Source organism: Eublepharis macularius, chromosome 13 (assembly GCF_028583425.1).
Source record: "Eublepharis macularius isolate TG4126 chromosome 13, MPM_Emac_v1.0, whole genome shotgun sequence".
Classification (NCBI taxonomy): Eukaryota; Metazoa; Chordata; class Lepidosauria; order Squamata; family Eublepharidae; genus Eublepharis; species Eublepharis macularius.
In genome coordinates, this window is record NC_072802.1 from 50,130,408 (window position 1) to 50,154,211 (window position 23,804).

At 44.1% G+C, this 23,804-nt stretch overlaps 1 protein-coding gene across 4 annotated transcripts; it reads right to left on the reverse strand.

Annotated features, from left to right (window-relative positions):
• Window positions 1-3,212: 3,212 nt before the first annotated feature.
• TCN2 (transcobalamin 2) lies at window positions 3,213-23,800 on the reverse strand. 4 transcript variants are annotated; one of them, XM_054996923.1, is made up of 10 exons: window positions 23,716-23,800; window positions 18,811-19,060; window positions 18,308-18,497; window positions 17,190-17,350; window positions 14,799-14,963; window positions 12,935-13,110; window positions 11,002-11,200; window positions 7,848-8,040; window positions 6,120-6,241; window positions 3,213-4,281 (listed from the first exon to the last, which is right to left on the reverse strand). In XM_054996923.1, exons 2-10 carry the CDS (start codon window positions 18,875-18,877, stop codon window positions 4,220-4,222), a joined length of 1,335 nt encoding a protein of 444 aa, XP_054852898.1. In that variant the 5' UTR covers window positions 18,878-19,060; window positions 23,716-23,800; the 3' UTR covers window positions 3,213-4,219. The 4 variants fall into 4 exon arrangements, with proteins under 4 accessions (XP_054852898.1, XP_054852899.1, XP_054852896.1 ...); XM_054996924.1 differs by lacking the exon at window positions 23,716-23,800 and adding an exon at window positions 20,524-20,720 and having other exon boundaries at window positions 18,811-19,002; XM_054996921.1 differs by lacking the exon at window positions 23,716-23,800 and adding an exon at window positions 20,524-20,720.
• Between the last annotated feature and the right edge of the window lie 4 nt (window positions 23,801-23,804).

Below are 23,804 nucleotides of genomic sequence, written 5' to 3' on the forward strand. Positions count from 1 at the left end.
CAGAGATTCTCTCCTTGCGCTCCAAGAAGCCTGAGAGCGTTTCAAGGATGAAGGTCAACCTTCTCTGACCTACCACTAATTAACCCACCAGAGAGCCCTGAGCACATGGGAGGCGGTTATTCCCAACATTCCAGGCTACTGTCAAAAGCTTATCATTCAACTTCCAAGGTTCTATTGTTGCTTAATTGTTTAAATTACAATTAAAAACTGGATTTTATCAAGGTGAGATAGGATTGTAAATCACTCTGGGGGACTGCAGGAGAACAGTTAACTTTTTTCTGTATCCACAAAGCCTTTTGAAGGGTACTGTGTGGCTTTTGGAACTTTCTCCTCCAGACGTAAACATCTCCGACTACCAGTGGTGTTGGCCCTTCAGGACTGGTTGGCCACTCTGTGAAACAGAATGCTGGACTACACAGACCACTAGTCTGCTCCAGCAGGGCTCTTCTTACGGGTTTGGGTTTTTCTTTGGTGCAGTCACAACCCATACCCAAGTTTTCTCTCATAGCCTCCCTCTGCTTCCAGGCTGAGTGACAGCTAAGCAGAGCTTGTTATACCGAGTTAAAGTGTGCCTTAAGCTTCATTCTAAAGTGTGCTTATTCATACACATTGGACAAAATCTCAATATAAGCACATTTATACCAGAGCAAGCGGAGAACCTGCAAGGACTTGAAGGGAGGATATCTCACTTCACCTGTATTCCTTCTCTCCCCCGCAACCCAACCTATTCTTAAGCTGGCAAAGCCACACAAGCTGCACAGGTTAGTCAGAGTTGCAGTCTCTGCACCTGGCCTCATAGTGCAGGCGGTATAGTAGCAAGTCGCCTGTCCTAGTGATGCAGAGGCTGCTGCCACCACCAGGCCCAGCTGAGTCACATCCCAGCAAGTCACCTGACCAAGTTACAGAAGTCATACAGTAGTAGCAGTTGGGCCCAACCAAGGGACAAGGTGGTAAGTTATAGAGTGGTTGCCACTAAGCTAGGCCCAGGCAATTCATCCCTCCATCAGGGGAGGGTTCTTTCCTTGGCTGTTTTGACCTTCTAGTCCACTTCTGCTCCCCCGCTTTGTCACTGACTGACAGAAACCAGAATGGGCAATATTGTTATGGTTGCCTAGAAAACCTCACAATGGTCACTGAGATCTCAGCACATAGCCTCAGAAGGTCTCTGTAAACTTTCATTCCTTAAAGCTATAGAAACTGGTTCTATTATTGGGGGAGGGTAATTTCTTTCCTTCCTCACAAACCAGTGGTTTCCACCCCTCCTCATGCCTAGCTCCTTTGTGTGGATTTTTGATCCACACACACACACTGTGTCCTGGTTCAGCATTAGATATAGTGATGATCTTTTAGCATAAAACCAATTAATTTTTAAGAGTTATTAGAATTAACTGAAAAAATAATATTCTCACAACTATGTATGGTTACTTCAACAGTCCTGAATTTTTGAAAAGCACATATTTCCATCATCCCAAAGAAAAAATAATTCAGCTGTTCAACTAAATGCTTGAAAAGATTCTCAGCTGGTCTTCAGCTTTTCTTGCAGACTTACCAGATGAACAGAAGTGGTCCAATTCTTATTTACTTACTTTATTTATAGTCTGCCTTTCTCACTAGGACTCAAGGCATATTACACAAAGTAAATCCAATCAATAGGATTGGACATCCAATAAATAATGCAATAGTGTTTCTCAAATAGGATTTTGGAACCAGCTAGAAATCTGAAAACAGAACTGAAGTAAAGCATAAGTATTAGCACGATGCATTAATCAATGTAGTAGCAACAGGCAGTAAGAGCTGTACACAGTAGTGATGGTGGAGAATGCCCTCAAGTCAGAGCTGACTTATGCAACTTTTACCAAGGTTTTCATGGCAAGAGACTAACAGAGCTAGTTTGCCACTGCCTGCCTCTGTAACCCTGCTCTTCTTGGAGGTGTCCCATCCGATTACTAAGGCCAACACTGCTTAGCTTCTGAGATCTGAGGAGATCAGGCTCACCCGGGCTATCCAAGTCAGGGCATACACAGTAGTATAAGACCACAACTCCTAAATTTTTACCCAAGTAGCTTTCTAAACCATCCTGTGCAGTACAATCCTGTTACCTGTGTAGAAAAGCCCCTCTTGAGTAACTCAGTTTTGCATAGTTTGCAGAAAGCCAGGATAGAAAAGAGTCCAAGTAGCACCTTTAAGACTAACCAACTTTACTGTAGCATAAGCTTTCGAGAATCACAGTTCTCTTCTTCAGATGCATGGAGGGTAAGAAGAAACTGGTCAGATACATAGGTGGAGAAGGGAGTGGGGAGTAAATGCAATCAGTAGCTTCTGATAATGGGATCAGTTTGCTTCTAATAATGAAATCAGTTACTTCTGATAATGAGATAACCATTTATAGTCTATTCAGTCCAAGCCTGACTGGTGGTAGTGCTTCATTGCAAGATTAAGACAGATGCATCTGTCCGGTGCTTGTATAATTTCATTCCAAGTTTAGTCTGAGCAATCAATTGCAGCAGAACTAAGTCTTGAATAGAGACTATGAATGGTTATCTCATTATCAGAAGTAACTGATTTCATTATCAGAAGCAAACTGATCCCATTATCAGAAGCTACTGATTGCATCTACTCCCCCCTCCCCTCTCCACCTATATATTTGACCCGTTTCTTCTTACTCTCCATGCATCTGACGAAGAGAACTGTGATTCTCAAAAGCTTATGCTACAGTAAAGTTGGTTAGTCTTAAAGGTGCTACTGGACTCTTTTCTATTTTTGCTACTACAGACTAACATGGCTAACTCCTCTGGATCTAGAAAGCCAGGAGAGTGGGATCTTTCCTGACCTCATCAGGCAAGCTATTCCATAAGCTGGAGGCTACCACAGAGCATGCATGTGTATGGCCAGCTGCTGATTTTGCCCATTTGCAGGCTGACAATTGCAGAAGGCTCTGCTCAGATGAGGAAAACTGCCATGGCGAAGCAAAGGAGGAGAGGCAGGTTATGATGGACCACTCACTAATTTTTTCCTATGAAAGTCTCCTGCCACCAATAAATTGAGAGCATCCCTGACGTGGGAAAGGGATGATGCTACCTCCTCCATGCTGCTATATAACTCCTATTAAAACAAAAGTCATCACTGCAACCACATTATCTGAGAAGCAGGCAGGCTGCCTCTTTTTAGGACACTCACAGTCTTCAGAGAGATGCAAAACCTAGAAGGGGAGACTCAGTTATTGCTAGACTTTAATATCGCACTCTGTTATTTTGGCAGTCTTTGGATTTGATTGTCATATAACTTATGATTTAAAAAAATTGGCACTTCAGCAGCCCAAGAGGTCTCTTCAGAAAGCATCACTGCCCACAAATCAGCATGCAATTAGGAAGTATTCCACAGGACCCTCTGCAGTATCAAATGAGGTACACTCAAACATCCTCTTCAGCGCGGTGAGAGATACCGGAGTGTACTTTTGGACTGCACACTTGGCTCCAGCTGGGGGCAGTGAACCATCTTGGACTAATCTGGTGGCCGTGCTTCATTGCAAGATTAAGACAGATGCATCTGTCCAGTGCTTGTGCAATTTCGTTCCAAGTTTAGTCTGAGCAATCAATTGCGGCAGAATTAAGTGTCCACAGAAGAAGCATTCTTTGGGTAGAAGATGAATGGTGTCCTAAGCAAAGGAAAGCTCAGGGACTTCACTTAGTGTCAGGACTACTATCCACAGTACTGCCATATTGTTTCTGAGTATTATTAACTGCTGTTTTTGTTCTAGTGTTATTTGTCTGCAGGTTCACAGAGAGCTACTGAACCATCTGTGTTCCCAGGGCGGCCTTATCTAACGCAGCTAGCCACAGACCTTGGAGGAGTCGTACTTTCACATTCCCAAGCCTTTGCTTTCTCTAGACTATGGGGGGGACTTGGAAAGGAGGGTTTGATATATTGCAACATGTAACTAATACGTCATTCTCAACAAAGCTTTGTGTTCATCCAGAAGCTTCCTTGCCTTTGGATTGATTATGGACACCTGTACTTTGAATAGAATCTTTCAATAAAAACCCTTTTGACTCAAGAGACCTTGGAGTTCTTGCAGCAAAGGGTGGGAGATGAAATCAGAGTAACTTGAATTCCATAGACTGACACTTAGAGGCAGAGAAAACTCTTCGACAGCAGTGTAACGCACTGGGCAGAGATGGAGCTGCCAACTGAGAAGGCGCCATCGGAATAGGGGCTCTCTTTACCAAGGAGAGAATTTTAAGATGATGGATTCTTCATCTTGTGGGATGTAATCAGCAATACCTGCAAAGTGTAAGAGCAGAGCATAAGGCCATGAGGGGAGGGAAGATCCCCTGCACATATTATACCTTTTCCTGCTACATCCTAAGCTTTCTGTATGAGCAGAGAATGCAGCATGGGACACAAAATTCAGCCTCCAGCAAAACTCAGTTTTTGTTTTGTTTTAAAAGCAAGTTTCTATTAAAGATAAGTAAGTGGGCACTGTTCGCAGAAGACAGACTAGTGACTGAGTAAGATTTTCAGTGGTTCAGGCTGGGGCTTCAGTAGCCTCAATGGCTCCCTTCCCTAAAGGTAACAAAAGCAGAATGAATCATGCAGAATTGCAAACACTGCAGAATAAGTGACACACAAGAAGAAAAAATGTGTGCAGAAGCATAGGTTTATTGCACGGTTCTCACAACACAATCTGTGCTTCTGCTCTTTGCACTGTCCAAAGTGGACTGGTGCAAGCGTGATGCACAACATCTCTATGCCATTGCAAATCCCCTTTGGGCATTTCAGCAGGAATGAAAAAAAAGCAAATGCAAGAAGTACTCGTCTGTCACTTGTCAAATGCTACCTGTGCCTGATGAAGCTGCCCTCAAAAAGTGCTGGAAGTGAATGAAATCCCGAAGTTGAAAGCAATCGGGGTGTGCGTGAACGCACAGTGCTATTTCTGCAGCTGTAATGGAAAACCAATGGAAGGTGTGTGACCCAACAAACCAAGAATCTTCCAGTGCAACTGGAGGCCTTGCTGGAGACTGATGACCAGTCTGAGAGGCAGTGTTGTATAGTGGTTAGAGTAGGAACTGGGAAACCCAGGTTTGAATCCCCGCTCTGCCATGGAAGATTGCTGTGTGACTTTAGGCCAATCACACTCAGACTAACCTACCTCACTGGGTTGTTGTGAGAGGGTAATGGAGGACAGTAGAATGACAGAAGTGATAGAAGTAACTTTGGGACCCCACTGGGGAGAAAGGAGGATTATAAATGAAGTAAATAAATAAGTCTACTTAAACTTCTATCCATAGCAGCAATGGGGTTCCGCCAGTTTGGATGAGGACCACAGCACTGGGGGAAGGTATGTATGTTTTAAAACACAGCTATTTGAATCCAGATTTCAATCAGAGAAACAGCACGGAGGGAAAGAGTTTATATCTCCTCATGCACTGCTCAGCAATAATGTCTTAACCAAACTGGAGCCCTTGTGTCTCTGCCGTGTCTCAAGAATCTGGTGATCCAATCACGAATCTTCAAAAAGCCATCGAATTTTACCCACATCTTCCATTTAAAAAAATTCTACATTGTACAAAAATAGGCCTGAAAGCATGTGGGCCATGGGTGGATTCAGCAAGCTTTTCCATCGGCAAAAAGGGGAGAATGAGGTTTCCTTTGACCACCAAGAAGGCTATGCTAGAGATCATGTGACCTTTCAGAGAGAAAAGTCATGTGAGATGGGGGAACTGGGTGAGACTGAATGGGAAAGCTGTCTGGATCCAACCCCACGGGTGGAGATTATGAGCAAGCATCATTGCCAGTGATCAAGGGCTTATTTTATTAATTCTTAACATTTCTATTTGACTTTCCTAAGTCAAGAAAATGCAAAGCTGTACCACACAATAATTCAAACCCTTTTAAGCAAACATAAATCACTGGGATGTTCTCCAGCACAAGCATGCTCGATGGGCCTTGCACAGGAGAGTATAACCCATGTTCATTAATGCTATTCAAGTCTTCTACCTTGATCAGCAAAATGTCCTGGGTAAACCTGAACTAACAGCAGCCATATCAAATGTTACTATGCAAGAGCAGTTCCTTGAGGCACCCCAGCTACATCTCAATGTTGCACGTCAAATGCTTACCCTGCTCCACAGAGGTGTGCGGGAACCGGATAATTTTCCAGTACTTGCGCTGCCCTTCCATTGCTTTCACCCCCATCACTGAAGTAAGCATTGGGCCAGAGAGGGTCTCTTCAGTCTCAAATCTGTTAAGCGAAAGAGAGAACAGGACAGGAATAAGCAGGCTAGGAGGCCACTGTAGTTTTTAAAAGCTGCTCATTCATGCAAGATGGGACAGCCACATCTGCTTTAGGTAAACAGGGAAGCAAGACTATCATAAAGTCTTATGGACTGAATCGTGGGCCCAAAGTCAGATCTACACTACAAACTTACTTTATTATGGCTTCTTCTCAGAAGACTCCTGGAATTTATAGTTTCACAAAGGTTTTGAGAACTGTATTAAAAATCCACAATCCCTCACCAACCTCCTTGCAGAACAGCAATTCCCAAGAACTGAGATAGGATGACTGTTAAATCAGCTTTAAATAGGTAATAATAGGCATTCCCAAGTCACCAGTGCCCCCTCCACCTCTGGAAAAACAAACCCTGATCTTTCAAATGGCACCACCCCTTCTCCTATCTAAAGCAAGACAAAAAATCCTGCTATGTCCTCTGTACTCATAGTAGAATTAGCTTTACATTATACGCCCACATAGGAGCAGTCACTTTGGAAGTCTTCCCCCCATTTGCAGGAGAGAATAAAAATCACACATGCAGACATCATGATAAACTATGATTTATAAACTGTAGTTTGATCCAAGCCCTGTTAGCTGTGTTGCCCAACTGCAGACAGGTCCACAAGCTACGAAAACAAAAGGTTTGTTGGTTGGCACCTGAGACTTAAAGCGACAATTTGCAGCAGGGTTTATTAACAACCAACCACATATTGTGAATTCAAACATCACAACAAACCACAGGTTTTTGAGTAGCACCTCCCCTTGCAGCTGCCTGGCTACAACTCCCTGCAGGTCATAGAAAGGATGCAAGAAACAGGCAAAGCAGGGCTTGCACACAAGCCGGGACTTGTTAGTAGCTAGGATTGGTTGCGTAATGCATTGTTAATAATAATATGCAAGTGCAGCACAGTGAAGAAGGAGCTGCTGACTGCCTTGCTCCACCAATTCACACACACCCCTTCTCCTTAGCAGCTAACTTTCCCTATTCCTTCCCCTTCCCACTGCTGGGGAAAATTGGCTACTCAAGGCCTAATTACATATTATACCTTGGATTGCACTCAGTTCCACCACAAGGCCTTTCAATCAAATGTGAGTTGTGAATTCCTTGTTGGGGACACAACTCCCAAGAATGCTGGGGCCTGATTTGGATTGGGACCCTGGGCATGTGGAGAAAGAGTGCTTATACCTTTCCCATCCCCCCCATTATTTTTCCAACCTGAATGGGCCCCAGGGAATTGCTATTTTACCTGCTGGGGAAACTTTCAAGTACTCCATTCATATACACGGAACCCCCCAAAGGCTTGTTTCAAGTCAGCTTGAACCCACTCTCCTCATGCACCACAGGCTCCCGTGCACCTCAGAATCCATTTTCCAGAGGGGAACTTACACTGTACATCTAATTGAATGTCCATACAGTGGCCCCAAACACAACAAGGACAGTTGGTTGCTTCAGTACTCAATATGTGGAGGAGAAGCAAGCAAACACAGTTACATGAACTTAAAACATGCGTACTTCAGCACCTTCCCTCCCTGGGCCCAGTCCCTTTAATTCCCAGCCAGAAGAAGAGTGTCTCACGAGAATGGCTTGAAGCTCCGCTTCTTGGCCGCTTGCAGCACATCCAGCAAGGAGGAGCCACCAGGAACTCGGATGATTTCATTGTACAATGGCAGACGACGTGGTGGCTGTTTCACAATCAGGTGGATGGCAATCTTTGTGCCCTGTGAAGTCACTCTAGGCTCAGGAGCAGAGGTGTCTAGCACCAAACTCTCTGAGGAGGCAAAAGGTGAGAATCAGCAACCAAAACAGCTCCCAGTGACATCTTTATTATGTGATTTTCCTGCCTCTTTCATTCAGTTCCAGGCTCCCCTCTCTCTTCTTCTTTTAACCTCCTTTGAAGGAACACACAGCCCTTTCCAGTCACTAAGATTTTGACCCTCTTACTGTACACAAGACATCTTACACGAGTAGGATCAAGTGAAAGATCTTACACTTGTTCTCCCATTGTGGATACCCATGCCCTGCTAGGGAGATAGAGTACACTTGAATACAAGACCACACAGAAAGTACGTCACTTGAGTGTCCTCATGTAAGATGTCTTGTGTAGAAAGACTCTTCGTATTCCAGGAAAGTGTGCAACATACTGAATTCTCAATATGTGTAGATCCCATTCTGTGGGAATAGGGCGATGTGTATATTTTCCAAGTTTGGTGCTTGTATTCAGAAAATCCAGATTTTTGAGGATACACATTCAGACCCTGCCCCCTCCCCCCGGCAAGTTCTTTTTAAAACATTCTTGCCTAACAATAGCCCAGAAAGCATGAAGCCTGATCTTGCAAGTCCCCAATTTCAACTTTTTCCTCTCCGCTAGATAGAAGCAAACTAGATGTTCAGCCTCAAACCCTTCCTCTGCCATACAGTGACTGATAAACTTTGCAGGATTGTCGTAAGGACTCATGGTGACCAAACTACGTATGATACTGAAGGGAAGAGGGTGTGTGACAGAGAAAATCTGTATTAGGGCTTTGGTGCTGAGGAAGGGGGTTAAACCCCATACCATGTACTGTCTGTGACTGAAAATATGCCCCACAAGCTGCTTCAGTACTCAATATGCAAAGAAAAGATAACCATATAGGGAGAAAAGGTACCCATATTGTGCCTGTCTTCCCCCACTCCCTCCCCCAGGCCTTTAGTAGCTCAGGGGAGAGGGCATTTTTGGTCAGAGAAGTGGTACCTGGGTTAAACCCTCCAACAGCACCACATCCCCTGTTTACCTCAGGTCCCTCATACAGCTGGTTTTTTTAAAGGGCAAACAACATACCCAAAGTTACAATCCTGGAATACAAATATCATATATAGTTCCTCTGAAATAAGGCCCTTCTGCCCTTCCATAGAGACAGCGCATTCTGGTGTTGACTGGCAGCACACATCCAGCGGGTGAGATCATCTCCCCTGGGCTAGCTGTGGGCCCCGTAATGGAAGCACTGGCAGTGGTGTTAGCACCAAAAAGAGCTGGGGAGAGTCTGAACTATCACGTGTCTTCCTTAGATCTCTGGCTGTTCCCACAGAATTGAGACATAAGCCTTAACACTTTTAATGCTGTCTGAAAGGAAGGGCCATAGAGCCCACAAGCTGGGACTTTACAGACAATCTAGTCCAACCTCTGCTCCATGCCACAAATACACAGATCGAGTTGCCTCAACAGGCAGCTCTCCAGCATTTGCCAGAAGACCTTGGTGGGTGGGGTGGGGGTCCTTGCAGGGGGAGGAAGAGCTTTTGCAATAGAGAATCAACAGTCGTGAAAGTAAGCATCCTCCCACACACTCTGTGACAGATAGGCACCGCCCTTCTGGACATGTGATACTCCTTTCAGCCTTGTGAAAAATGTCAAGGAGTTCTGAAGTGAGAATTGTTTACATGCCGTTGTGGCATGCAGAACGGCCAGCCTATTATTTTGACTTCTTACAGACTCTGCAGCACTGAAAATCAAGGTAAAAGCCTGTTGTTTGGGGAACTAAAAGATGTGTGAATTTTTTTAATAAAAGGGAGCAAGAAGCAAAAGACTGTGGTGACTCTGAGGGGAGAATATGGAGGGAAACAAAATGTGATTTTGAACTACTCTACCATTCTAACATATAACTTTCTAAGATACAAGTTTTCTGAAGCCCAATTAATTATATTGGAAAATACATTTGGTCAAGAGGGTCTCCCCCTTCAATGTAGTGGTTAAGAGCAGCAGGACTCTAATCTGGAGAACCAGGTTTGATTCCCCACTCCTCCGCTTGAAGCCAGCTGGGTGACCTTGGGTCAGTCACTGCTCTCTCAGAGCTCTCTCAGCCCCACCCACCTCACAGGGTGATCATTGTAAGGATAATGATAACACATTTTGTAAACCTCTCTGAGTGGGCGTTAAGTTGTCCTGAAGGGCAGTATATAAATCGAAAGTTATTATTATTATGGGTCTAAGTAGTTTGCTCAGGTAACAGGACCTCTGCCATGGCTAAGCTCTTATTCCTAATGACTGTACCACCACAAAAGGGTGATTTGCAACAACTCATTCTCCCTTGCAAGTACTTTACCCCTACATCTGCTTTTATCTTGATGAATGTTTATTTAGGATCACATTTGTTTATTTCTCTGCAATGTGACGGCTCTTTCAGTATTGAAGAATCATGACTGTCTTTGTTAGCACATCCAATTCTTTCAACCTTTTCTCAAAGGACTCCTTTTCCAGGTTGAGGGTGGGAAAACAAGTCCTACGAGGAAAAGTTGAAGGAACTGGGTATGTTTAGCCTGTAGAAGAGAAACACAGGGGAAAGACATACGTTGAATCCACACGTCCCAGCATAGCGCTAAACTATCAGATAGCGTCTTTCTGGCGAGATTTCTGACATCATCACACCATGATGCCACTCTTGTGGCATGATGATGTCAGAAATCATGCCAGGAAGATGCTATCATTCCAACAGTTTAGCGCTATGCCAGGACGTGTGGATTCAGCCCTTATCATGCTCCTCAAATCCCTGAAATATACAAGAAGGGGAAAGGACTGTTCTCTGCTATGCCAGAGGGCAACTCTCGGTCTAATAGGCTTAAGCTACAGGAGGATAAATTTAAATACAACATTAGAAGGAACTTCCTAAGAGTAAGAGCAGTTCGACAATGGAGCCCTTTACAGGGAAGCAAGTTGGCTTAGCTGACGGGGGGCAACCTCCACTTTGCAAAGACTCACTTGTTTCCTCCACTGTTCCTTCCTCAGCTGGGCACTCCATGTTGGCGATGTCCACGTAGCTCTTGCCATGCAGCACGGGCAGCAACTGGGACCCGACGAGGGGGTTTTGGAAGCGGCCTTCCTCCAGCTTCCCAAGCAGGGCAGCCATGCCTTTGGGGCACTCTGGCTCCTTGTTCCTCACCCCTGCCGCAATGAGAAACTACAGCAACAAGAGACAGATGGATGAAACAGACTGGCAGCAAGGAGCCCTCCTTGTGCTCTACTCTTTGGGAAGCGTCTAAAGCTGAGCACAGCAAAGAGAAATATCATGGAATGACTCACAGCTGGGGGTGGAGAGTAAAACCAGATTTCTTCCAGGTTTACTATTGAAACGACCGATGTGCATACTAATGACTCAAACGCTGGCCTGGCCATCACTCTTATCATGCTTTTTTTTATTTTTAAAAGCAACACATGGCTGTTCATAGATCCAGAGGAGTTAGCCGTGTTAGTCTGTAGTAGCAAAATAGTAAACAGTCCAGTAGCACCTTTAAGACTAACCAACTTTACTGTAGCATAAGCTTTCGAGAATCACAGAACCATGCATCTGACGAAGAGAACTGTGGTTCTTGAAAGCTTATGCTACAATAAAGTTGGTTAGTCTTAAAGGTGCTACTGGACTCTTTCCTACATAGCTGTTCATGTGTCTATCCATCCATTTGTTGCTTAATTAACAGAGAGATCCAATGTTCAGTTGATCAGATAAATTAAATGCCTTTCAGTCAACAAAGAGGGCACCTGAAACTAACCAACCACCAAATTTGGGTTTTTTAAATTATTATTCTTTTAAAACCACAATTACTTCTGAACGCAGTGGATGTATCTTGAAAAATCACCATGTTTTATTTCTTTTATTAGTACATTTTTAACAGTATAAAATTGCTTTAAGGACATAAGAAGAGCCCTGCTGGATCACACCTGTGGTCCATCTAGTCCAGCGTACTATTTCAACACAGCATCCAATCGGTTGCCCTGGAGGGCCAAACAGAGGCCAAGGTCTTCTACAATGCGGCATCTTAGCACTGCAATTCAGAGGTTTGCTGCTTCTGTACATGGAGGCTCATTTCAGTCATCATGGCTAGTAGCCATTGACGGACTTCTCCTCCATGAGTCTGTCTAACTCCCTTTTAAAGTCATCTATGCTTGTGGCCATCACTACCTCCACCGGCAGTGAATGCCAACATTTAATTACTCATTGTCTGTTCTGAACCTATTTCCAAACAATTTCACTGGGCACTCCCAGGTTCTAGAATTCTAGTTCTAGCTCCCTCTATCCATTTTCTCCATGCGTAACTCTACACACCTCTTCCATGTCTCCTTTTGGTGGGAAGGCAGCATAGTATAGCCTGATCTCGTCAGATCTCAGAAGCTAAGCAGTGTCAGCCCTGGGGTCAGGACTTGGATGGGGCAGGAGACCTCCACGGAAGACGGGGATTGCTCTGCTGAAGAAGGCAATGGCAAACCGCCTCTGCTCCTCACTTGCCTTGAAAATCTCTGGCTGGGGTCACCATAAGTCAGTTGAGACTCGATAGTGCACACATACATAAACTACTGCCAAGTGAAGAGAATCAGCTTTTCAGGGAGATGAGTTCCAGGACAGGGTGGAAGTCACTTGCAGAAGTCTGATGGAGAACTTTTTTCTTTGTATAGTGTTTTAAGGAAAGAGGCGTAGTAACAACTAGAAAGATCTTAATTATACAGAGAGATGCACTTTCACCAAATGGCTTTTCAGCGGTTTCCAGCTTTAAAAATATGCAGATGCACAGAGAGCAAGCATGCAAGAGTTATGGCTGTTACTACCAAAAGGAAAGCTGGACTCATTTTATGCTTAATTCTCAAGCCTTTCTTAAGTACACAAAGAAATACTCCACTGCACAGGTACAGTTCTCCTCACCTGCACTGCCAGGGGGCTGCTGTAGATATTCCCAAACGTCCCGTCGGGATTCTGTGCTTGGAGGATCTTCTGTTTCACCCTCTGGACTGCCTGGTTGAGCTCTGCCACAAGTTCAGGAGTGTAGAAGGTGGCTCGTTGCAAGCAGACAAAGGCCAAACCGGACATAGCTTCTGTGTCTGGGTGAAGAAGAGCAGGAAGACAGTGGAGCTGCGGTGGGATGTTTCTTGGCTGGTCCTGGAGCACCGATCAGCCATTCACAATCACACGCCCAAAGCACAAACACCTGGCGGGGAGGCAAGTCTGGTCTGCGGGGACCTTCTGTTTTCTTTGTAGTCAGCAACATTAGGACAGATGCTGGAGTTCTAAGGCCAACTGGGGGACTTCCACTGGAGTTGTCCAAGAAAGGTGGATAAGACTTCCCACCTGTTTTTTCCCCTCTCCTTAGTTTAAACTAGGTTTGCAATTTTACTCTCAGTCTCTCTCTCTCTCACACACACACACTCAATGCTTCTTTATGGCTGAAATCCATTATGTCAGTCTGATCTCTGTAAACAATTGTACATGAGCATAGAGGGTCAATCCAGAATAATCCAGAACATAAAGGTATGGCCTGAAGAAGGGATCCCAAGAGGTTGTGAAAGTGTGACAGTCTTCCTTGGCAGTTTGAGTAGGGGGAATGGTGAAGCAGCTCTTAGAGGTATACCAAAGAAACCTGGAATAGTTTAGCACTTGGTCTGACTTGGTTGTACAAGGCACGTGAGTCGATGACCCTGGAGAGCCCTTACAGTATTATGTCTCCCAGCCCCTAAACTTCTTGTTGGTTAATGAGATCTGCTGACAGTATCCCGGCCAAGGCCGTTCCCTGATCTCCCCCCGCCCCCCACCCTCCACATCTGGCAAGGCCAGCAGAGGCTGATCCTTAAAACCATTGCAATGGGAAAACCTCCACACAGGATACTATCCACAGGATATTATCCAGGATACTAAATTAGAAGCAGCCTCCACAATGGCCCTGAGCTCTACCAGCTGGTTCGTACCAGCAGGGGATCTGGCTCACATACTAGTTCAAAAGCCAGAGGAGAAAATCAGTTTCCAGAATGGCATCACAAACAGCCCGAGGATGGTGGACATGGAACCAATGAAGAGTTCTCACCAGGTATTGAAACAGGCACTCACCTACTCCCCTGCGGTGAATGAGAATCATCTCCAGGTGAGCAACCACAGAAGCACTTATTGTGGATGCAGGTACAGATTGGCTCGTTAACTGAGCAGGACAATCTCCAGTAGGTTGGAGCACTGAAGGGCCATGCAAAGGGGATTGTCTAAGTTCCTCTTTGCAGAGGGAGCCAGGGAATTTTCACAAGGAAGCATGGCCCACTCCTGAGTTACCCTTCTCGAGGAGGAAGAGGCAGTTGCCAGTGCCATTTCATTTACATGAAATTGGCAGCCTAGGGTGGCACAGCAACAGCCACCGTGTCCTCACCTGGGCCCTCCTCTTGCAAAGGAAGGCGAGGGCAGCCCAGTGTTCAGACACAACAGCTGCTGCCACACATTTGCTCTTGGGCCTCCATATTTGCCAGGAGGAGGGTGCAAGAACCAAAGAGGCCGTCTCACCTTAACAGTTGTTGTCCCAGCTGCCCAATGGCCCAGCAGGATTAGAAAGTCAGGCTGGAAGGGTTGTCACATGACAGGGAAAGGAAATGATAGGCTTTATTTCCCAATCTGCCCTGACAGAGTGAGAACAGATCTGCTTTCCAAGAAGCCACTGAAGTGTCATAAATTACTGACATTAGAATGCATGGGCTAATAAAAGCCACTGCGGACTAGTAACTTTTGTGGACATATTTGAAAGGCCGGCTCTTACCAACAAACAGTTTGCTTTCATGCTCAAATCTGCCATGCTTCTCTGCAGACAACAGCTTCTTGATCACATGTACATCAACCTTCTTGTGGTGGACACACAAAGTCAAAATCCCCAGGCTGTACTGGTAGAAGTTGGTGAGGGGCCGACTGTTGTTCTCATGGGCTACTGTAGGAACAGAGAGACCAAGGCATAAGCCCTTCCTTTCCTCTGACATTCAACAGCTATTCCTCTCTCACACAGAGACTCTTCATAAAGGGCTTCAGCTTCTCTCCTCATACATGGGTCTACCACAACAATAGCCCAACATTAATATTGCAAGACCACATAATTTACACAATGAATTAATGGCCTGGGGGCTGAGCACATGCCTTGCACACAGAAGCTCCCATGTTCCATCCTTGGCAGAGCCGGTTAAAGGATAAGGGAGCAGATATTGAGAAAGACTTTTCTCTGCCTGAAGGCTGAATGAGACGGGCCATTTGGAGTGAGTTGAGTACTGGGAGTTCCCCAACCCAATTTGTATTGTGTTACAGCCACACATTCCGGTCTGGAAACAAAGGTTCCAAGCATATCACAGGGTTTGATTTGGATCAGCACCAGGGATGAAGGGGTTTCACCCCCAGCACCATTTTCCTGAGTCAAAACAGTCCCAAGAGGCAACATTTGCCTTGTTGCGGGACTGTATGTGGACTGAATACTGTTTGGTCAAGGGGCTTTTCCGTACACTTGATTTATTCCTTATTTTCTTAGAAGTCAGTCCCCAAGCACTGGAATTAGATTGGCTACGTTCTTCTGTACATCTGCCTTCCCTTTGCATTTTTATTGGAGTTGATTTATTTTAATAACAACAACAACAACAACAACATTCAATTTATATACCACCCTTCAGGACAACTTAATGCCCACTAAGAGTGGTTTACAAAGTATGTCATTATTATCCCCACAACAAACAACCTGTGAGGTGGGTGGGGCTGAGAGAGCTCCAGAGAGCCGCGACTAGCCCAACTCACCCAGCTGGCTTCAAGTGGAGGAGTGGGGAATCAAACCCGGCTCTTCAGGTTAGAGTCCCGCACTCTTAACCATTGCACCAAACTGGCTCTCTACCTGTGCCTTAAACAACCAGGATTTTAAAGTGAGTGTGCTGTCATCATAAGTGGCATCATCAGCGATGTCCCATGTGCATGTTTATGATGTTATACTGATATAAGGACTGGAATTTTTAAAAAAAGATTGAAAATAAACACATGGGGAAGTCTTTGCATGGGGAAGCCTAAATGAGGAGCAGCTCCACCACCCATACCTAAGCCTCTCCCAGTCCAAATTGGAAAGGCCTGCTTGGGCTGACCCAGAACCAGGAGACAGAAGCTGGCACTGGAGGGACACACCAGCCTCTGTTGGGACGGTGCCCAACTGATTTTCTAATGGCAGAAGTGGCCACTCCCCCTGGGCTCCCAGTGCTTTTGCAATTAAAAAATAATAATTTTCATAGCATTATCTTGACCTACGATCGTAACAATGCATGCAGTAGATTCTCTGAATTCCCAGCTTTCATTAAAAAAAAAAACAAGTATGTCTCTAGACCCTTCCCTTGCAGAGATATAATAAAAAGGCATATCTGTGCAATGGAATGGGCTAGAGAGTTACTTTTTAAAAAAAATGAAAGCAGGGAATTCAGAGAAACTGCTGCATGCCTTGTTACAATGGTAGGCCATTATAATACTGTGAAAATGACAATTAAAAAAAAACAAAACTGGAGGGAAGAGGAAGGTGTGGTTCCATGATGATGAACGTCCGATCATCAAAAAGTGGGCTGGAGGTAGGTGTGAGTGGGCAGGACAAAAACCATTTTAAAAAAATTACACACTCAGAAAAAAATAGACTCAAATTTGGCTTCCAGGAAAAAAAAAGAAAAGGTAAAAGTGGTCTCAAAAGAACCAGAAAAAAACTGCAACTGTAGGATCAACCAAATTTATTTACTGAGTTTTCAAATTAATATTCTGCTTTTCTGGCTGTAAGAGCCCTCTCAAGGAAGCTCGCAATAACATACAAGTAAAACAAATGTGCCTGTCACACGACAGAATATGAAAGGTCACAGATTCAAAATGGTGGGCAAAACAGGGAGATCAACCAACAGCCCCCAAAGTCACTCAAATTAAAAAAGGCTTTAATGGTTACCCCTAAAAGATAATGAAAGAATGGCCTGGTGAGAGGTTTCATGGAGGAGGCCACCACTGAGAAGCCACTGTTTGTCACACCCATTTGCCTTGTTTCTAAAGGCCAAGGCAGTGGGCACAGAACCTTCCACAACGGTGGAGTATGTGTGTGTCTTAAAGAAAAAGGGTATACTCTCCACTGGAATCATCAAGGCCAGCCCTGGATCCCTGGTCTTACCTAGAGATTCCTTTTCTCTGTGTAGGTGTAACTTCAGTTGGGTCACTAGCTGCCTCTCCACTGGCATCTCCATGTCCTGGCATGCAGCTCGCAGTACTAAGAGGTAGAGTGCCAACTGACCCGTACTGGGCTGCTCCTGGTAGGTGGCAACAAATGGAATGCTGGACCAAGAGAGACAAATGACCACATGGTTAGCTTTTTCTGGGCACAATTCACTAGCTGTGTGTCTAGTCATTTACTAACATTTATTTTAAGTTGAGTTGAAGTATTTTCAGCAAAGACCTTGCTGCATTCTTTTCTCTGAGCTTTCTCTCCTCTTGTGTCTCCCCTAGGGTTCTCAGCTGGCCCCTCTTGCTATCTCTTTAGTATTAGTTTAATCTGTAGAATATACCGGGTGATTCTGTTTACCTTCATGCCATGAAAAGTTTCAAGTGCTACTTTCCACACACACTAACAACAACAGCGCTTATATACCGCTCTTCTAGACAGATTAGTGCCCCACCCAGAGTGGTGAACAAGTTAGTGCTATTATTATCCTCACAATACAGCTTGGGAGCTGGGGCTGAAAGGAGTGGCTTACCCAAGTCCACCTACTGATCTCACGGCAGTAGTAAGATTCAAACCAGTAGAGTGGTGATTTGCAGTCGAACTTCTTAAGTTAACTACTATGCTACAGCACTAAAAGTGAAAGAACCATTTTTCTACTGTCCAGCACCTGGGACAGGATTTGTCTTTTTTTTAACCTTATACTACTTTGTACAGAACCGTATACATACATGGTTTATTTATTTTGATATTTATACCCAGTTTTTCTCTACTGGGCACCAAAACCAGCTTACAGCATTGTTATCCCCTATCCATTTTATCCTTGCAACAACCACCTTGTAAGGTGGGCTAGGCTGAAAGTCAGCAACTGGCCCCAGATCATCTAGCTAGCATCCATGGCACGGTGGGGATTTGAACTGGGGTTTCCCAGATCCTAGTCCAGTGGTCTAACCACTATACAATGCTGTTGCTGTAGAAGAAAATATTTCCCTATAATCATCAGTTTTCTTCTTATCTGTGTAATAACATAAAGCAGGTATGTCCAGTTAGAATTTCTGTGCTGGTGGACATACCTGCTGGAATCAGGCTGGAAGACCTCCTTCAGCCGCTGGAGGTACAGGCTCTCCCTCTCTCGAATGTGGTAAGCTGAAAGACGGAGGCCCAGGTATACGCTGGGGTTTGGGTCTTTGGACACATCCTCCGTTAGTTTCAGTAGCTCCGTGTTCAAAGACTTGATGCGATGAGTGTTGCCACTGGGGATTTCTGGTACAGGAGAAGAACACACACAAAGAATGAGTGAGGCAGATACGAAAACTCCGCAACACCTATATCCAATCCCTAGATCTCAAAGGTCTTAGAAAATGGTCATTCGTTTTCTTTTGGGAGGGCAAGTAAATGGAGGCACAAGCAGCAGCAGCCAATAGACCACTCCTCCTCCACAAATTTTTCAAATCCCCTTTTAAGTTGTCGAAACTAGCGGTCACCACATCTTACAGTAGTACATTTCATGTACCTTATTAATATTTTCCAAGCTAACACTCAACAGATATAAACGGAAGAAAGGAAGACCGCTTACCACATAGCTGGATGGCGCCAAACAGGCTATGGAGGACAAAGACCAACAGCCACCTGGGAGGAGCCATGCCAGCAACAGGAACAGACACAGCAAATGCTGATCAAAACTTCAGGTGGGAAGCCAGAGGACCACTATGAGGCACTCAGTTTCTGCCGTGTTACAAGTCGAGCCCCTAAATGTCTGCTGATTAAACTGGAGAAATGCCACGAGTCATGACAACAGGATTTTTTCCAAGGAGCAGAAGCTGAGTCTGCAAAACAGGAAGGACTTTGGCTGGATGAGAAGGAAACAGAGTCAAAGTGCAGGAAGCTTGTTGTGTGCACATGCAACTACAAAGTAACTCGTTTTTTGCATTCATACGTATCAAAAGCTGACAACTGCGAGAGTTCAGAGGCAAAAAGAGCTCTCCCTTGCCCCCTACTCCCATCACTGTAGGACTTCTGGGCTTTTAAAATCTGTGTGATTATAAATAACATAAACAGTGAATAATAGTCCCTTTTTCAGGGTTTTTTTTCTGGGAAAAGAGGTGGCAGAACTCTCAAGAGGGAAATGAGGAAGAAACATGAGATTCTTTGAAATCATATTATTTTCCAGCACTATTGCCGAGTATTTTCAAGAGGTGCCGGAACTCCGTTCCCCCACGTTTCCCCTGAAAAAAAAGCCCTGACCTTTCTCATCAAGACTCAAGGCAGATTACATAAGGGAAGTCACAATAATTAATAGAATAAACCATCTGAGAACTGAAATAATAGTATTAGACTTGATATGTTAAAAATGTCAAAAAGTAGAATTACACAGGTGGGTAACAATGTAGAAAAAGCAAGAAAATATATGCAGCAAACCGTAGTGTAGCCCCACAGTTCTTTCCTTTTAGTAAATCACCTTCTTTAACCATTGCATCATAATATAGCCGTATTTTCTTTATAAAAATGCTCTCCTTTGCTATCCTCCTAATGTACTGACATTAAACAGCATACTTTTGAGCCTGGGCTTATCACTGATTCTGGAACAAATCAAAAAAGGATTATATATCATCAGAGAAGGGTAAGTGCCCTACAGATGCCAAAAGTGTCTAAAAAAGCCATCTGGGTGATGTATAGTAGACTGAGTAAAAGAGAGATTGTGGCCCATCAGTGGTTGGATAACATTCAGTGGACTATTTAGCATCTGATGATCGGGATTCTTGCAAAGAAAAAAAATGCTAGATTAGAATCTGAAATCTGATCCAACAAGAGATTTCCTGCATTCTGAAGCAAGAATACTTGCCCAGGACTGCTAATGCAGATTTGTTAAGAATTCCAAGCCCAAATTCTAGCTTGATAAAGTTAAAAAATATTCGTAAACTGTGGGAATAGTTTTTTTTTTAAAAAAAGAATAGAAACAGACCACACAGGACTAGTCAGCCCAGCCCTACAGGACCCAGAGACCAAAAAACTTCCCTGTTTGCCAACTCTCTGTTCAACAGAAGTTAACTAACAACAACCCCTTAAATTTTCCTTTATCTTCTCGGTATCTTTATCTTAAAACCAAGCTGCTTTGCAAGGCAATTATGGGTATGCTTGCTCAGGATTAAATCCCACTGCATTTCACAGAACTTCCTTATGTGGAAGCTTAGATTTGCAGCCTTTAATAATTGGCATCAAACCAGTTTAACTGAGAAAGGATTATATTTAGAAAACAAAAGGCAAAGCAGCTGCCTTGATGCAGCCCTACCCTTGGCAGCGTAGTTCTGTCCCAGGAGGCTTCACCTCTTTCCCTTGGATTATAAATTGGGGAAGGGACTCAAAGCAAATGAGAAAGACAGAGATCTTCCCCCCAGCAAAGGCAGGATCAGGCCGGCGATCCTCTTTCCTCTCTTGTTTACTTGAGGTCATGTGATGCTTCCTTCAGCTGCTGAAGTCAGCTGTTTAAGGGCGTTTGTTTCAAGACAGAGAGAGAGGCTGGGCTGGAGTTTTAGAAGGGAAACCCCATAGCAATGGGTCAACTTTAAAACACTCAGGAAAAGTCACCTTAAATAACCTTCTAGCCTTTGCTCCCTTCCCTGGAGAAGTTTGAAAACAAATTCATGTTTTCTTCATTGGCTTGTACTCAGAGCAAAGCAGGTTTAGTAGATATTTGATACACGCTACTTCCACTTTCTTTTTAGAAAGCAACATACCTAATTCCTCATAAAAGCAAACCTCCAAGTCCATTTTCAAGAATGACATTTATACACAATCACTTTACATGAGATTATAACATGATTCTCTCTGGAATAGATAAATGCTGGAGAGAATATGGTTAATGATCAACCGCTACTACCTTCATATTATGCATGTCAGTTTGTTTATACCATTTACTATGTTTGCACACTATAAATAGTAGCAATTTTGGCTCTTTATGGGGTGGTGATATCTACTAATGCTATGGTACACTGAGGAACACAATGCTACTGAATGTCACATTAACAGTATCTAGTTTATATGAGTTTAAGAGCCAAGCTACAAGTGATGCCTGACACAGGTTGGACAGTTGTCAGCTTCCCTCAAGTTTTGATGGGAAATGTAGGCATCCTGTTCTTGCAGCTGTAATGCGGAGCCAAGCTATAAAACCAGGATGCCTACATTTCCCATCAAAACTTGAGTTAAGCTGACAAGTGTCCAGCCTGTGTAAGGCATCACTTCTAGCTTGGCTCTAAGAGAAGACTGAGCTATGCAGTAGCAAAGCTGGGCATGTGCTCAAGAGGGAGCTACAGCCAATCTCAGCTCCATGATCTGAGTACCTCCCTGATACACATATTTGTGAGCATATGCTTGTTGCATTCATGCATCACAATGTTAAGTCTGCACCTAAAACATACACCACCCATAGCTTAGAGCAGAAGATCTCAGGTTCAACTTCCAGTTAAAGAATCTCAGGGCTTACAGCAGCTCTCACAAAGTGGAGACAGTTCTGAAACTAGTCTGACCATGTAAGGCAGCATGGTAATTTTATATGTATGTGCTATCAAGTCTCAACCAACTTATGGTGACCCCAGCAAGGGTCTTTCAAGGCAAGTGAGAAACAGAGGTGGTTTGCCATTGCCTTCCTCTGCAGAGTCTTCCTTGGTGGTTGCCCATCCAAGTACTGACTCTGCTTAGCTTTCAAGATCTGATGAAATTGAGCTATACCATGCTGCCTTCCCTTTCATACACTTACTAATTTGGTATGTTAATTTCCCTTTTTAATTAAGGTTCAGCATGGCGGGGGAGGGGGGAGAAGAAAAAGGATGGTGGAGTTGAACATTATCCAAACAGGTTTTACATCAGATTTTATAGGTCTAAAAATTCAGTTCATATTCCTTTCTATTTCATACCTGCCAGCTATTAAATGCTATTTTTCCTTCTGTTCAAGTTACTATATGCAGTGGAATTACAGCTTTCGAGTGTTACAGGATAACATACTTGGCCATAACAGCAGCCCTCACAAGCCAGAGTTTCTGGCCAGATGAGAGTTCCTATGCAGAAGGAACATGGCTTAAGAGCAAGTTAATACCTGAGAACTAAAAAGATAAGTCCAGGACAAGTTAAATCTGCTTCTCCACCTCTCACCAGAACACTGCAACAAGTCCAGTCCATAACATATGAGACAATGTCCTTCCAGATGCAGCGCAACTCCAGCAGTTATTGTGGTCCATGAGATCAAGTACCTCCTGTGGCCCAGTGAGTCCACAAGATGTTTTGTCATTATACAAGTTGCAATCTCCAGTCCAAAAACAACTGTTTGGTAGCCTTAAGAACAGAACTCCATTGCAGTGCTTGTATTTGCAGCCCTGTGTCTGCGGAATTTTTAGCTGTTATGTCATCAAATGCAGGTACCAATTTAGAGCAGATAGAGAAGTATTAAAATGTGTGTGCCCATGAGAATATAAGGTAACGACAAACCCAAATCCCTCTACACCTTTCCTAGCAGCCATTTTAGTGGAAGAATCTACAATGTTAATCTCTCTTTAAGGATTTGTTGGGCCATAATCAGTCAAACAAATATGATTCTAGTTGGACCATCAGTTAGATGCAATAAGAGTTGCTATGCTAGGTCAGACCAGAGAATTGCATAACCCAACCAGAACAGGTCAAGCTGTATCTCTGCCTGCAGCAAAAACAGATTTTGCTGTTCCTAGTCCACACACACAGTAAAATTGTGCTCTCTCCAATTTGTATCTTGAGAAAGTTGAGGGCGAGATTATTGCTACCTGCAGGGTTCGGGGATGTTGAAGGACAATTGCACTCCTGATCTGATTTTCTGCTATAGTAAAACTCCTCTTCATGCTTGGTCTAACCTCAGCATTCTCTCAGCAACAGTTACCAGAGGAAAGACCCTTGGAAATTCGTAATTAAGACCTAATAGCCTCCAAACAAGAGAAACACCCTACTCCCCATCTCCAGCCAGAGGAATTAAAACTCTATTGACAATGCACACTTTAACACAGTTGAAGAATTGCTCAACCTAACATTATGCAGATTTTCACCTTTTCAAAAATGTTACACAACCCACTAGGAAACAACTCCTATCACTAAAACCCGAAGGTTGCACTTATGACATTTGGGTATAGATTCCTGATAAACTATCGGCTAATCACACTGAGGCTACCTTAACCAAGTAACTTTGTACAGCTCAACAGATTCACCCGTAAATAAAAGTGAGTAGTACTGGAACTTTAATTCCTAAATTTGTCATCGGTAGCAAGGATTACATAAAACTTAGACCTGTTTTTCAAAAACGGGGGGAGGGAAACCCCAAGGAACCTACAAACTGAAATAATAATTGGGAAATCTCTGAAACAGCTCGACGCTTGCACTTTTAAAAAGAACCAGCGAAAGCGCCAGATAACCCCGGCAACTGTATTGCCCGGTGTTTGTCAGTCTGTCCTTCCCTATCCCGGCATACCTTTGGATACCACCACTTGCCCTTCTCCATCCCAGCATCCTTTGCAAACCCCTACAGAACCTCTGGAAGCCTTCCAAGCCCGACATCTC

Bases quoted from the DNA above. Each gene is read 5' to 3' on its own strand.
- TCN2 (XM_054996923.1), bottom strand. From the start codon at position 18,877: ATGGCTCCTCCCAGGTGGCTGTTGGTCTTTGTCCTCCATAGCCTGTTT. The intron at 13,111-14,798 runs GTAAGAGCCGGC...TTCTTCACCCAG, and splicing joins TGAAAGCAAACTGTTTGTTG to ACACAGAAGCTATGTCCGGT. The intron at 6,242-7,847 runs GTGAGACACTCT...TTCGCTTAACAG, and splicing joins CGGAGCTTCAAGCCATTCTC to ATTTGAGACTGAAGAGACCC.